This window comes from Ochotona curzoniae, unplaced genomic scaffold, assembly GCF_017591425.1.
Source record: "Ochotona curzoniae isolate NIBS_2020 unplaced genomic scaffold, NIBS_Ocur_1.0 scaffold_4683, whole genome shotgun sequence".
Classification (NCBI taxonomy): Eukaryota; Metazoa; Chordata; class Mammalia; order Lagomorpha; family Ochotonidae; genus Ochotona; species Ochotona curzoniae.
This window is the reverse complement of record NW_024467121.1, coordinates 18,346,776-18,363,094: the sequence shown is the minus strand read 5'-3', so window position 1 is coordinate 18,363,094 and position 16,319 is coordinate 18,346,776. Positions and strand designations below refer to the sequence as shown.

The 16,319-nt window shown below is 40.4% G+C and overlaps 1 protein-coding gene across 5 annotated transcripts in view; it reads left to right on the top strand.

Moving 5' to 3' along the window:
- UPF2 (UPF2 regulator of nonsense mediated mRNA decay) overlaps positions 1-16,319 on the top strand; it is a 99,725-nt gene that overhangs the window by 55,107 nt on the left and 28,299 nt on the right. For 4 of the 5 annotated variants that reach the window (XM_040968166.1, XM_040968169.1, XM_040968168.1 and 1 more), the window contains 4 exons: positions 485-593; positions 4,963-5,076; positions 10,938-11,054; positions 13,704-13,889. In XM_040968166.1, the coding sequence (XP_040824100.1) occupies positions 485-593; positions 4,963-5,076; positions 10,938-11,054; positions 13,704-13,889 (526 nt within the window). Of the gene's footprint in view, positions 1-484; positions 594-4,962; positions 5,077-10,937; positions 11,055-11,634; positions 11,642-13,703; positions 13,890-16,319 lie in introns of all 5 variants that reach the window. The other variant, XM_040968165.1, reaches the window with a different exon arrangement.

The following is a 16,319-nucleotide window of genomic DNA, read 5'->3' as shown; positions in this document are numbered from 1 at the left end:
GCGATGAGAAACGCATGTGTGGAGTTGGCAATTCTAGAAGGACTTCTTAGCTTTTTTGGTTATGGGTTATCCTCTTAGACTTTGGAGGCCAAATTATTTATTACAATAAAAATGAAAATAATTTCACAGTGTTTTATATGGTTTATGTTATCTTTAGTTGTAATTAATCAGTTCCTTAGTACTTGTCTGAAAATTTAAGCCATGTAAAAATTTATTGCCTTTTTCTACTTGGTATTGTTTGTTTTGTCAGAATTAGTGAAATTACAGATGTGATAAATGCATTGAGTGGAAAATACCAGATTAATAATAAGCTTTCACAGGACTTACAGCATTTTCAGATACTTAATTATGATGGCAGTAACTAGTCATGTCTATATTATGTTGGTTTTTCTAATCATTTAATGTTTTACTATATCTGAGAAAGTTTAAATTTTGAGATGGGTTATTTCTGGAATGTCTTATACATGTCACATAACTTCTGCAGGCTGGATTTGTTACCATTTTATGCAAGATTGGTTGCCACATTGCATCCCTGCATGTCTGATGTAGCAGAGGATCTTTGTTCCATGTTGAAGGGGGATTTCAGATTTCATGTACGTATTTAAGCATTTATCTTGTAATACATGCATATATTTTTATAAGCTGAATGAGGGTTCTTTAGCTTTAAAACAATTATTTTGTTGATAAGCATATTTTGAAATATAAATAGAAGCACAACAGCTGAGAATTTATGGAATTCTACACTTTTAGGATGCATTTTTACTCAGCACAGACAGCGATTGATAAGTGACAATCCAACTGGGAGATGGGCCCATTGATCTACTGCCTTGTTCTCCTAGAGTAGAGACAGTACTTTTGCTTTCATAGAATAAAAGCCGTTCTCCAGGATCAAGACAGAGGTCTTATTGGTGTCCCCAAGAGAAATAGGATGCATTTTCCATAGAATGCCTCTTTATTTGAAGGGGATCAGAATATGTGTTGCATAAAAGGTATATAAATTTTATAATTTCAGTGAAGGCTCTGCAGCCTATATTTTATTGATTCTTGCCATAAGAATTTTATCTTGGGTATTTTTAAATCAGCATCCTTGTAACTATGAAGGACCTGTCACCAAACAGCTTTCCTTCCCTCCTACACCCGTATTGGTTAGCTACCTTGTAGAAACAATGGTTTCAAATAGAGGCTTGAGAGGATGGGGTTATGGTGGGGGCGATGATATGATAGAAAATTTAACATTGGTAATCTGTGAAAAAGCATGGAATTGAAGTGTGTGTTAGCCCATGGAAAAATCAGTCTTGTAAAATTCAGTTTTATAGTAAAGTTGCTCAGAATGCCTGTAAAATTAATAATTGCTTAATGCATGCTTTAGATCAGTAGGATTCCTGAGCACCCAGAAAGGCACAATTTCTGATGCCAGGAACCTTACATAGTTGGGGAAACAAGCATAAATATTCACAAAAGCTAGAGTGAGAAATAAAAAATCAGCCCGTAGACAAATAGTTGTGTTGGAGAGTGTGCTTTTTCTTTCTTTCTTTTTTCTTTTAAAAAATTATTTTTTGATGTTGCTTACATAGTTGACATGAGGGCCACTGAATAAGGTGGAGCGGGTAGAGGGAAGTATGGGAGAAGGTGGGTGGGACAAATGCTTCCAATTTTCCTTTGCTCCTATGTCTGTGGGGGCGGGGCAAGGGACAGGGATTGGGCTCCTCCCAACTGCCAAACTACATTAGTCCTCAGTACCCAAGTGGGGCATGGCCACTTGATGTCATCCCTGATGTGGAGAAGAATGTTCCGAGGGTGTTGAGTGGTATTGATAGTTCCAAGATGCTGTTGGTTTCACTGCTCCAGGACTGAGAAAATCTTTCTAAGGTCCATTGGCTGACAGAGTCCACCGTAGTGTACCCAGACACTTGCTGCCAGAGCTTGGCCAGGAGAATTGTTCAACCTGTTCTGCTCTCCATTCTTTTACATAGCACTCATGTCCTCCGCAGGCCCAAATGAGCTGAGGGTCATGCCCCACTAATGCACCTGGGCATGCCGTCCACTGCACAGGCATCAGCAGTCAAGGAGGCCCAGTCTCAACACATGCAACTTCAAGGTCAGACCATAAGTCCTGTGATTCTTCCTGTGGCTGGAGTTTTGAGTCCAGTGGTCCATTTGGAAAGTCCCCTAAGAAACCTTACCTGGGGTGACCCCAAACCTGATTCTTGCATGTGCCAGCTGGTACATGGTCTGGTTCAGTCTGTCACCCATATCAGCCTATGCACACACTGGTGATTGTAATTGTCTGGTCAGTTTCATTCCCAGCCCCATGTCCCATGCAAACTGATGGGTGTTCTGGCCAAGCCCAACCCAGTGTGCCACAGACCTGGCCCTTGCACATACCAGCGGGAACTGCAGCCTAGCTGGAATGATCCCCTGACAGCTACTGCCAGGTCCACTCAGCCCTGGTTCGTTTGTGTGCCGGTATGTGCAGCAGGCTTGCCTGGTACGACTCTATCCTAGTCAGGCTTTTATATACCTATGGGCATTGGAGCCCAGCAGGGCTAACACCTTAGCACCCCTACCAGGCCTGTTCCAGTCACAGATCTTGCATATGCCAGTGATTGCTCTGTCCTGACTTTCATGGCCTATCTCCCTTCTTGGCCCTTGCCATCAGATGCTGAAGCTTAGCCTGGCCTTTCCCTAATCCCACTTCTCACCAATTGGTGATGCAGCCTAGTCCTGCCCAGCCTGCTCCCCTCTCCAGCTCTCCTGCAAACTAATAGGTGTGATAGACTAGTTGGCATAGCCTGTACCCCATCCTGTCTCCTATGCATGCCAGTGTTCTTTGGTTTGGCCCAGCTTTGCCCAGCCTGTCCCCTGAGCCAGCTGGCATACCTGCTGAGTAGGGAGCAGCCCTGCCCAGCCTGATCAACACCTAGCCCTGATTCACATGCTGACAAGCAGGAGCTAAAGCCCTGTAGGAATTCCCTAAGTTTCCCCACCAAGTTTACTTCTGGGTCCCAGATCTCAAGTGTGCCAGTGGATGCTAGGCCCTTATCTGGTATAGTCCATCCCCCAGTATCCCTGTGTGTGGCTGGGTGTTGCAGCCTGGACCAGCCCAGCCTCTTCCCAACCCAAGTTCCCATTAAGTGGGTGTGAGTTTTGTGGTCATGCCTGTCTCAGTCTGTTACCATCCCAGCCCTTGAGCAAATGCTCAGGTGGTTATTGCAGTCCCACAGGAGCGAGCCCACAAAATCTCAGAGTCTGCCTTCCATATCAACAATCCCAGCTCAGGTCTCCCATGTGCATTGTTCTGACCCAGGAAAGTCCTCTGGTTTCCCTCCTCCAGAGTACCCTATCTTAGCCCCTCGTTAACCTGCAGGTGCAGTAAGCCCAGTTGCTGGAAGTCCCCCGGAGGTCACTGCTAATTTGTCACATTTCTCCCTCAGCAGTCCTCCTTCCCACACAAAAGTATTTTTTTTTTTTTTTTTTTTTTTTTTTGCTCTGCTCCTTTTCTCCCTAAGACTTATTTTTGTAGAACAAGTTAGAGAGTTGTCAACTTTTGAAATCCCAACTTTCAAGGCTGGGTCAGGTCAATACCAGGAGCCTGGTGCCCAGTGCAGTAGCCTAGTGGCTAAAGTCCTTACTTTGCATGCGGTAGGTCCCATATGGGTGCTGGTTAGTGTCCTGGCTACGCTATTTCCTTCCAGCTCCCTGCTTGTGACCTGGAAGGGCAGTGGAAGACGGTCCAAAGCCTTGGGACCCTGCACCTATATGGGAGACCCGAAAGAAGCTCCTGGCTTCAAATTGGCTCAGCTTTGGCCATTGTGGCCAGTTGGGGAGTGAACCATTGGATGAAAGATCTTCCTCTGTGTCTCTCCTCCTCTCTGTGTATTTGACTTTGCAATAAAAATAAATAAGTCTTAAAAAAAAAAAAAGAAATTGAAACTGTTAAGATTAGAGACCAGGACAAATCAAGTTACTATTCTCTCTCTCTCTCTGTGACTTAATTTTATTTTCTTTAGTGATGCTTTTAATTACATTCAGTCTTGAATAGCTTGTGATTTGCCAGGGTTTTAGTTACCATGATTTTGAAATTATTTCTTGGTATCTAAAGTGTATATGAACTGTTCCCTCAGCTTACTGTAGAAAGTAGATATTTAACAATTAAGATAAAAAAATTCTATCGAATTGTTAGCTGTCTAGGTGTTTGAAAGTTTAATTTCTATGTAAATGATTGTAATGAAGTGTGCCTGTTTCAAATCCCTGCATATATTTGTGGTAAAATTCTCAATTGCTGCGAGTTTAGGGTTTTAGTATTAGTCTTTTGCTTGGTCAAGTCATTTGACATCCTCACAGTTTTTTGTTGTTAACTGTTTAATCAGAATATTAATTGCTGTTGTTCTTAATCTTGTCATGTGGGGAAAAGTGACAGGTAGTATTAACAAAGGAGCTTAACAATAAATGCAGGGAGTGCTATATTATGGTTATTGTTCAGATGAAAGACAGGTTTGAATTTCTGAGGAAAGTTAATTCTGAGATTAATTCTCTTACTTTTGATGTTTCTTTTTACACTGTTCAGCTATTATGGGATTTTATAGCATTTAGTATTTATTGAAATGTATGCCCTAAGTAGAGGAATTAAATTTACAGAGCATTTGAACTTTAACATGACTGGTAATAAATGAAGATCTATGATTGGGCTGAATGGTTAACTGTAGTAAGTTTATAGTAAGAAGTTCATAATTATAATACACTAGCTAAGCCTTAGTAACATTTGTACGTTAGTGAGATCTGGGCATTTTGTTTTTACAGTAGAGTTTACTAGCATCAGTGTTAAGCAGAGCAAAATATTCCTCATTTAAACCTAGAAATAATACCCAGTTTATTTTATTTGGGGGGCATTCAAACAGAATAACGTTTCCTGTCACTGAATGTTGATTTTCCAAGTAATATTTTTTCCCTCTTAACTTGTAGGTACGTAAAAAGGACCAGATTAATATTGAAACCAAAAATAAAACTGTTCGTTTCATTGGAGAATTAACCAAGTTTAAGATGTTCACAAAAAATGACACATTACATTGCTTAAAGGTTAGTGCTGAATTATTTGATTTTTTAAAAATTTTAATGTTTGTTTATTTTTTAAAAGATTTAAGATTTATTTATTTCTATTGGAAAGTCAGATATACAGAGAGGAGGAGAGAGAGAGGAAGATCTTCTGTCTGATAATTCACTGCCTAAGCAGCAGCAATGGCTGGAGCTGAGATGCTCTGAAGCCAGGAGCCCCGAGTCTCCTCTGGGTCTCCCATGTGGGTGCAGGGTCCCAAGGCCTTGGGCGGTGTTTGACTGCTTTCCCAGACCTGGTACCTACTGTGCATGCAGGCCAGAGGACCCAGGCCAGGTGACACAGACCCCCCATGTCTGGGACTAATGGACTCCACCCCATATCGCCCAAGTGGGCCTAAGGACCCATGCCAGGCAACCTGGGCTTCTCTGAAACCTCTCACCCCTGGGGCTCACGGCCCCGGCCCCACTGCACAGATGGACCTAAGGACCCAGGCTAGGCGACCCGTGTCCCACTGTAACCTCCTGCCCCAGGGGCTCGCAATCCCAGCACCTAACGTGCAGGCAGGCCCAAGGATCCAGGCCAGGTAATCTGGGCCTTACCAGCTCCTCTGCCCGCTCCTGGGGCTCGTGAACCAGGCACCCTTCTCACAGGTGGGCCAGAGAACCCAGGCCAGGAGACCTGCATCTCTCTGGAACCCATCCCCCATGGCTCATGGACCTGGCAACCCCCCACATATTTTTAGAAAGAAAAGAAAAATAGGCTAGGTGACTACACTGGCATACTGGTATGGTTAACACAGATTTGGCATTAACCAAGTCAGGCTGTCCACCAGCTATTAGCTGCATTTCTACCAGCAGTGTAACACTTGCCTAGGTACAATGCTACCTAGGCCATTGTCTACAGCTGGGTTTTTTTGTTTGTTTGTTTTGTTTGTTTGTTTTGTTTTTTAAGATCTGCCTATTTTTATTGGAAAGGCAGATTTATAGAGATGAGATACAGAGAGAAAGATCTTCCATCAGCTGCTTCACTCCCTTAGTGGCCACACCTGGAGAAAGTGGGAGAAAGGTTGAACAGAAAACAGTGCAGCCACAGCGCAGGATCACATGAGGTGGACAGTGGTGAGCCAGGAGCTGGGGCTGCATAGACCGTGTTGGAAGCCTAACACAAGGGCCCAGGTCTGAAACTTGGTGGAGGGAGTGACACAAGTGATTACATTTGAAGAACTGGGTATCAAACGTGATCAATGAAATCGAACTATAGACCTGTGGGGTGACACAGCTTAGAAAACTGCGCTAAGGAGGAGAATCTGCTCACCAGAAATACAGTGAGCAATAGTAAAAGAATAGAGGCACAGTGAGTATTACTGAGACTCAGCTGCAAAGGAGCAAAAGCCTTTGTCAACCTTGGAGTTAACTGAGGAATGCATTGAGGAAATGGGGAATAAACAATTCAGAAAACTTGTTATAAAGCTTCTTATCAATGAGAAACACATACAGGAACTTAAGGAGTTTGTCACCAGGAAATAACAATTCTGAAACAAATCAAGCAGAATTATTAGAAATGAAGTGCAACACTGGAGCAAATTAAAAATTCAGTGGAAAGCCTCAATAAAATGAATGAGGCAGAAGAAAGAATCTGAGAATTAGGAGATATTTCTTGTCACAGTAGTGAAACAACCAAAAAGCTGGAAGTAGAGCTGACTCAAGCCAAAAACAGCATTCAAGAATTATAAAGATACTGCTGAAAGGGCAAATATAAGAGTTATGGGAGTTACAGAAAGAAGCTGGTTTTAAAGATGTATTCAATGAAATGTTAAATGAAAATATCCCTTATGTGGAAAGAAGAATTGGGAAACAGTATACAGGAAGAATACAGAACTCCCAGGAGGACTGACCAAAAGTGATCATCGTCATGACACATGATCATCAAGCGCTCTTCAATTGAACATAAGGAAAAGATTCTTAAATGTGCACATGAAAAAGTCGATTGACTTATAAAGAAATGCCAGTTAAAATCACAGGAAACTCTAAAGGCTAGAAGAAAATGGAGTGACATATTCTAGATTCTAAAAGGGAAAAAAACCGTAAGCTCAGAATAATTTACCCAACAAAGCCTTCTTTTGTCTTTGAAAATGAAATAAAATTCTTCCATAGTAAAGAAAAACTCAAAGAATATGCCTTTTACATACTTGCCCTACAAATGATGCTTAAAGAGGTTCTCTTAACAAAGAAAAGGAATAGCACATACCAAAATTAGGACAAATGTGAAGAACATCCCAGTGAAAGGATATCAGAAGACTAAACCAAGTAATTCACATCCCATTACAAAAAGGACAGGACTAAATTACCACCCATTCATATTAACCCTGAATGTAAACAGGTTGAACTCATCAGTTAAACGTCGCAGACTAGTGGACTGGGTCACAAACTAAAACCCATCTGTTGCCTACAGGAAATGCATCTTACCAACAAAAAGATCAGCGGACACTGTATCTCATGGATTTCAGTGTTTTGTTTTTACTTTCATCAAAACAAATTACTTTTTCATTAAAATCTTCACTGACTCATGCATAGGTCATACAGTAGCAACATTTTCTTCAAGAAAGTTCTTGATTTTCATCAGAGACACTTTAGTTATTCAGTAGCATGTTATTTAACCTCATGGCACTGTAAATTTCTATTTTTCTGTTCATTTTGTTTTCTGGCTCTTCATTTAAGGGGATGTAAAGTAACTATGTAATAGAGACTCATATCCAGATGTGAGGATACAATGCAATATGCATCTCTACTTCCAGATTAAAGATGGACTCTCAGTGAAACTGAAATATATCTTGACAATAGGATACTGGACTTTCTGCCAGTGTCCATGTTCACAATATCAGGATATACTTAAATAACTGAATGATGGACTTATGACTGTTTATGAAGAATTGTACTGTTGTAATAATATAGGGAAAATCAGTGTGGGGAGAGAAGGGGTAAGGAAAATCCCAGAGCTTATAGAAGTATATTATAATAATAAAATGAAAAAAAATGAAGATTTATTTTTATTAGAAAGGTAGATTTACAGAGAGAAGGAGACACAGGAAGAACATCTGGCCAGTGGCTCAGTGACTGGAGCTGAGCTGATCTGAAGCCAGGAGTCCCAGGAGCTTTTTCAAGGTCTCCCACTCAGGTTCAGGGTCCCAAGGCTTTGGGCCATTCTCTACTATCCCAGGCCACAACCAAGGAGCTGGAAGGGAAGTGGAGCAGTTGGGACATGAACTGGCAACCATATGAGACCTAGCACATGCAAAGTAAGGACTTTAGCCACTAGACTAATGTACTGGGCCCCTCTTTGATTGTATTTAATAGAGAAGTTGAAAGCTTTGTTTGGAAATGGTATGGTAAGTGAAATGAAATAAGGTAAAGAGAATTTAAAAAGAATGTTAAACAGTGATGAAAGAAGAAAACATCATAAGATGGTAGGTCCAAATCTATGTCAATAATTGCATGAATGTATACAAAGGCAAAATATATCAAGGAAATGTTTTATAAGTAAGACTGATTAAAGCAGCAATGTCTACAAGAGTGATATCTGTTTACAAGAAGGGCTGTTAATAATCAGAAGAAATCTTTCTGCGTTAAATTATGTTCAGAGTAGACATAGGGCATGAGTATTATTACAAAAAAAAGTGCTTGGGGCTGGTTGGTTTTTTTTTTTTTTTTTGGTGTTTTTTTTCTTTTTTTGCTTAGGGCTGATTTTTTGGCTGCATAGGTAAACTGCTGTCTGCAATTCTGGCATTCCATATGGGCACAAGCTTATGTCCCAGCTATTGCACTTTTGTATCCGGCTCCCTGCTAATGCCTGTAAAAGGCAGAGTAAGATAGTCCAAATGTTTGGGCTACTTCAATCCATGTGAGAGAACTGGATAAAGCTACTAGCTGCAGGCATTAGCAGTAAATAGTAAATGTGATAAATCTGATGATTCAGAGTAGGTGAATTAATTCTTTGACATTTGATATTGGTCATTCATTAACAACAGTTATTTTTCTTTATAAAAAATTTCCAATCGGTTTAATTTCCTTAGAATATTATTAATAGATGCATTACATAAAATGAGTCTCAGTTACTCACATGCATTTGGGACAAGCTCTGTTCAAGAAAAGAAGCTTCTTTGCCATATTTTTTTTTTTTAAGATTTATTTTTATTATTTTTTATTAGAAAGGCAGATATACAGAGAGGAGAGACAGAGAGGAAGATCTTCCGTCCGATGATTCACTCCCCAAGTGAGCGCAACGGCCGATGCTATGCCGATCCGAAGCCAGGAGCCTCTTCCGGGTCTCCCACGCGGGTGCAGGGTCCCAAAGCTTTGGGCCGTCCTCGACTGCTTTCCCGGGCCACAGGCAGGGAGCTGGAAGGGAAGCGGGGCTGCCGGGATAGAACCGGCGACCATATGGGATCCCGGGCGTGCAAGGTGAGGACCTTAACCACTGCGCCACCGCGCTGGGCCTGCCATATGATTTTTTATGATACTAGTAATCATCTTAAGTACTCAGAAATTTCCTGTATCATCCTAAAGCATTTCAGGAGGGTGTTATGCTGTAAGTTGTACTCTTAAGTTTTATTTAGGAATTTTGTATACTCGGAGTTTTGTTTTTTAAATTTTTTAATTAATCTATTTGAAAGAATTATAGAGAGAATGGGAGCGGTCTTCCATCTATTGGTAAATTCCCCAAATAGCTGCAACAGTTAGCATTGAGCCAAGCTGAAGGCAGGAGCCTGATACTCCATCTGATCTCCCAGGTAGGTGGAGAGACCTGAGCACTTGGATCATTTTATACTGCTTTCCCAGGCCAATTGTAGGGAGCTGCATCAGGAGAGCATCCAGGGCATGAACTGGTGCCCTTACAGAATGCTGGCATCTGAGGTTCCAGCTTTGCCGACCATACTGGAACTCTGGTTCCTCCTTGTGTTACTTTTTGAAAAATATATAGGAAGGGGCCCGATGCAGTGGCCTACTGGGTAAATGCTTACCTTGCACACCCAGAATCCCATGTGGGCACTGGTTCATGTCCCGGCTATTCCACTTCCCACCCAGCTCCCTTCTTGACCCCTGGAAAAGCAGTAGAGGATAGCCCAAAGCTTTGGAATCCTTCACCAGTGCGGGAAACCGGGAAGAAGCTCCTGATATCTGGCCTTGGATCAGCTTGTCTCCAGCCACTTGGGGTTTGAACCAATGGATGTAAGTTCTTCCTCTCTGTCTCTCCTTCTCTCTGTAAATCTGACTTTGCAATAAAAATAAATCTTTTATATGTGTGTGTATATATATGTATATATATATATATATATAAAGATATGTTTCTAGGTTGAAAATTCATTTCTAGAAACTCATTCCAAGAAAATCAAATGTGTATAGACAAGCTACAAGGATGTTTGTCATATTTCTAATTGCAAGAAATGGGAGATTTTTTTGGATGCCTAAATAAACATTTGCTTGAGCCAATAAAGCCAGGTTATTCAATGTTTGAATTTGTTTATGTATAGAAAAAAAAGGGGAGGATAAACACTAAGATACTGTGGTAATATGTTTTAGTTATAATCTGCTACAATGAGCAAATAATAGTTTCATAAAAATAGTGTTAACTCCTAATAATAAATAGAAAAAAGACTTTGATGTTAATTTTCATATATCTTCCTGATGAAAAAATATCGTGCATGTGAAGACTTTTCAGTAGACACTTTATGGTAGGACACAGAGGTGCTCAACAGGAAAGCTGCTGATGTTAAAATTAACTTGAATCTATGTTTCACTTTAGAATAAGTTATTACACACATTTAGAGTATTCCTTTCTGCTAGGATTAAAGTGTTTGTAGTTGTTTTCATCATTCTTATTGTTCCAGATGCTTCTGTCAGACTTTTCTCATCACCATATTGAAATGGCCTGCACTCTCCTGGAGACATGTGGACGATTTCTTTTCAGATCCCCAGACTCACACCTAAGGACCAGTGTGTTGCTGGTAAGAGCCTGAGAGTCCTGCTACCAAGGATTTCTTGGTAATCCGCTTACTGGAGCGGGTCATCTTGCTCTGTATTAGGAATAATTCTGCCTAAGCTAGAATCTCACGTACTTCAGACGTGCCATCCCTGGAGAACCTTAGTACTTTTTCTCACTTTGCTGCAATTGAGCTCACAAGATTATAAAAGCAGAACTAAGTTCAACCTGTAGAAGCTTTGATGATGGACAAGTACTCTTAATATATACTATGTTAAAGCCATCTTAATGGGGTTTTTTTGTACAGTTGCAAACCATTATTACTGTGACAGATGAACTTAAAATATAAAATATAAATTTAAATCAAAATTATAAGCTAAAAGCTTGCAAAATAATTTTAGGAGGGATATTATTTTCTAAACTACTTAAGATATTGATATAGCCATTTTTGTTGAGGATTTATTACATTTATTTCATAGTTTCTAAACATTTACATGTGTCCCCTGAGGGGACTGGAAAGACAGAGAAACAGAGAAACAGAGACAAAGGGATAGATAGAGAGCCTGAGACTGTGAGGTGAAAAGGGAGGTAGTGGTGTTTAAAAGACTGTTGGTGTAGGAATCTGTGGGTATAGACTGTCATTGTGTCGGTGTAACTCTTGCACAGCTTGTAAAGCTTATGTTATTTCTCCTAGATATATTGTATTATTTTAAAATCTTGTGGACGTGAGTATTTTCAAACTGATGCCATTTAAAATGAAACATGTAAATTAATTTCTGTGATATTTGTAGCTGATCTGCAGATTCTCTCAAGTCTTCCATCACATAAGTCATAAAAATAGTTCAAATCTTAACTATAAACAAGGGAGCAATTCCTCTTTTTCCTATTGAACCCAGACTGGTACAGTTAAATGAAATACTGTATAAAAGTATAATATAGATGCCAGAAGAAATAAACTTTTTTTTTAAAAAAAAGATGTATTTATGTTTATTAGAAAGTCAGATATACAGAGAGGAGGAGACACAGAGAGGAAGTCTTCCATCCGATGATTCACTCCGCAAGTAACCGCAGTGGCTGGAGCTTAGCCAATTTGAAGCCTGAAGCCTGGAGCCAGGAGCTTTTCCGGATCTCCCACGTGGGTACAGGGTCCCAAGGCTTTGAGCCATCCTCCACTGCTTTCCCAGGCCACAAGCATGATGCTGGATGGGAAGTAGAGCTGCTGGGATTAGAACCGGCACCCTTATGGGATCCCTGCGGTTCAAGGCGAGGACTTTAACCACTACGCTACTGTGCCAGGCTCAATTGATGGTCTTTTTTTTTTTTCCTATTTTTCTTTTTTTATTAAGTTGCATTATGTGACACAGTTTCAGACTCAGGGATTCCCCTGTGCCCTCCTTCCATGGTGGATTCCTCCACCTAGTTGCAGTATTACAGTTCAAATTAAGTCAAGATTCTTTCGTTGCAAACATATACCAAGCGTAGAGTCCAGCATCCTATTATCCAGACAAATTTAACAGTTTCTTGGGGAGACCTTCTCTGGTCTGAAGGTAGAGCTGGCAGAATATCATCCTTCTCAGTTAGGAGTCCCAGCACAACATCAACAACAATTTACAACATTATGGAATTAATTGACATGGTATTGAGTAATCAATACGTTATGACAATGTGTGCGAGTTCTTAACCACATCCTGTGACTACTTCATAGACCCTTCAATTTTTGTTTGTACACAGAACTGGCTGCTGTATACCTTGAAGTGGCGATAGGGCACTATTCAGCTGTGATAGTCATTTTTAACTGATAGAGGCCAGGAAGCCTGCAAAATATTTCACAGTGTGCAACGCGGTTCCTTACAACAAAAATTGATCTGATGTTAAATGTCAGCAGTCTCAGGTTGAGAATCCTTAAGTAACCTTAAGTGGATGATGATTGAAAAGATATTCTATGTCTCTCTCCCTCTCTGTCCTTCACCCTTTTTCCTTCTCTTTCCCTTCCTGCCTTCCTCATTTCCTCCTTCCTTTCCCAATCACTGCTTTTGAGTTTAGTTGAACATCCCTATACAAGTTACAAGGTCTTGGAGATGATAGTTTCTTATCTGTAGACACATGGCAGTTTCTCTGGTATAACATTGGATGGCGTGAACTGTGAGAATGGATTTATTCTCAGTTATACATGGAATAACTCAGCCCTGAGTTACCATTTTTTATTTACACTTTTAGTGACATACTCCTAGCAATACCTCATGATATTTTATTCCTTTTTGAACTCATTATCCTGAAATCTTATTGCTAAGAATGAACATTTGGAAAAAGAAGACTTGACTGGCAGGCATTGTGCCATAGTGGATCAAGTCATTGTGTGGGACACTGTATTCTATTACTAGAGTGTTTATTTCCAGCCTTTACTCCCCCATTACAAATCCAGCTTTCTGCTGTGGTTGGGTGGCATCAGTTGATGTTCCATATTTGGGTTCCTGCCACTCACATGAGAGGCCTGGATGAAGTTTTTGGGTCTTGGCTTTGGCTAAATCCAGTCCTAGTTTTTGGAGGTGTTTGTGGAAATCAACAGGTACATAGTAAATTCTCGTTCTTTCTCTTTCTCTCCCTTATGTTTTACTCTGCTCTCAAACAAATAAATCTTGAAGAAATATTTGATTAGTTTGGATTTTTTTTTAAGGAACAAATGATGAGAAAGAAACAAGCCATGCATCTTGATGCAAGATATGTCACAATGGTGGAGAACGCATATTACTACTGCAACCCCCCTCCAGCTGAAAAGACAGTAAAAAAGAAACGTCCTCCTCTCCAGGAGTATGTGCGGAAACTTCTGTACAAAGACCTTTCTAAGGTTACCACTGAAAAGGTAAGTCTTACTGAAGTGTAATAGTCAACATGAGATTTGTGATAGTGCAAAGCTTACAGAGCTTCAAAGAGATGTAGACATAGATCCCAAGTTCCAGTTTGTTTGATTCTATACATGTCACCCTAAGAAAGAATTCCTACACTGATACATAACAGTGAGACCTGTGTTTTATTTTTCTTTTATGAGAACTTCTTTCTGTTAGGTGTTGTTTTGTGTTAAAGCTTTATTACTTATAAAAGTTGTAGACAGTTTGAAAAATGGAGACATTTTCTACTGCTTCACTTACTGGATGACAACTGTGGGCATAGGTGGGCCAGGCTGTAACTAAGAATTTTATCCAGGTTACTCCCTGTGGATGGCGTGGGCCCAATTGCTTGGGTCATCTTCTATTGCTTTTTCAGACCTTTAGTAGGAAAGTATATCTGAAATGAGCAGCCAGGACACAAATTGGTGCGCATACGGAATGCCACTATTGTTTTGTAGGTGCCACGTTTGCCCGCCATCCACAACACTTACCCCAGCTTCTTAATTCTGATTAAAACAAATTCTTTGTTCATCCTGGTGTTATCTACAAATTTGACACTGTGACTTTATTTCTAATTTTCTATATTGAATCTTTCCTCATTCATTTCACTTTAGTCCATGAATTCTTAGCCTAAAAGGGCTTTAGGGCTTCAGGATACCCATGACCTCTCTGAAGTTTCATAATTAAAAAAATTTTTCTGAAAAGTGAACGGAAAAGATCTTTCATTGCTGGTTCACTCTTAAAGTGGTGGTGCAACTCAGAGGTAGGGCAGGCCAAAGCCGGAAGCCTAAACTCCATCTGGGTCTATCCCACGTAAGGGTACTTGGACCATCTCCTGCTTTTGCTTTTTCCCGGGTACATTTAGCTAGGACCCTAAATCATAAATGGAACAGCCAGGACTTGAACCAGTGCTCTGACATGGAATATCTCAAGCTGAGGCTTAACTCACTGTACCATAATGCTAACCATTTAACAAAGTTAAATGATGTGGTATCCTCCATTTTAGATTGTCCAGCTAACCATGTGGTTAGTCATTTGTTGGAAATTGATGTTCTCTTTAAATAAGATCTTGTTAGGTTAAGACATGTATACTCACATTGGAGTACTGGCTTCATTTACTGGCTCTGGCTCCTGACTGCAGTTTCATGGCAGTGCAGACCCTGGTAAACAGCAGCAGTTGTTCATGTAATTCAGTTCTTGCTGTCCACGTAAATGACCTGGCCTGGCATGAGTTACAAGCTGCGTTGTTTAACCCTCTCCAGCCTTGGCCATTCTGGGAATTTGGGAAGTAAACTGGTAAATGGTAACGCTTATTTATTTCTCTACCTCTGAAATTTGTAAACAATTTTTTTCTCGTAAAGGGTGTTTGATATTATTTATATGAATAATATAAAAAGAGAATGTATAACTTTTGGTGAACCTTATTTTATTATTATTTTACTTCCAGTGAACTGAGTATATAACTGTTCATTTGATTGAAAAACCTAGACTGCAGTAAATTTCTGAGACTTAAAAAGATTTAAGAAAAATAAAAATACATTCTGCCAAACTTAGAAAATCACTTTATTCCCATATCAAAAATGAAGGAACTGATGTAAGATCTCTAAAATATTTTTTAACTCTTTAAATTTCTGTGGTTAGGTCTGGCATGATAACCTAACAGCTAAAAGTCCTCGCCTTGCATGCACTGAAATCCCATATGGGTGCTGGTTCTAATTCTGGCTGCTCTATCCAGCTCCCTGCTTGTGGCCTGAGAAGGCAGTGGAGGACAGTGGACGCTCCTGGCTTCGGATCAGCTCAGCTCCGGCTGTTGTGGCCACTTAGAGAGTGATTCAGTAGATGGAGGATCTTCCTTTCTGTCTCTCCTCCTCTCTGTATGTCTGATTTTCCAATAAAAATAAATCTTTTTTTAAAAAAAGTTCTGTGATTGGCATTGTGTCATAGCAACACCTGCATTCCTTATGGGTGCCAGTTTGAGTCCCAGCTACTCCACTTCCAATCCAGCTCCATACTAATGCCCTGGGAAAGCAATGGGGAGATGACCTGGGACCCTGCACTCTGGTGAAGACTCAAATGAATTGCTGGCTTCAGCCTGGCCCAGCGTTACAGTTTATTCCACGTTTGGGGCATGAACTTAGCAGATTAAAAAAAAAAAAAGTCACTCTTTCCTTCCTGTAAAACTGACTTTCAAGTAAATTTAAAAACAAAAATTAAAAAAAAAAATAAAATTTTGTGAGACCAGTAAAGACCTAATTGGGGCTAATTCCCCACTTGCAGTGTGAGCTTCCCATATGGATGCCAGCTCATTTCCTGGCTGATCTACTTCTAGCCAGCTCTCTGCTTCTGGATTGGGAAACCATTTGAGGAGGGCCCAATTCTTTGGACCCCTGTAACCACATGGGAGA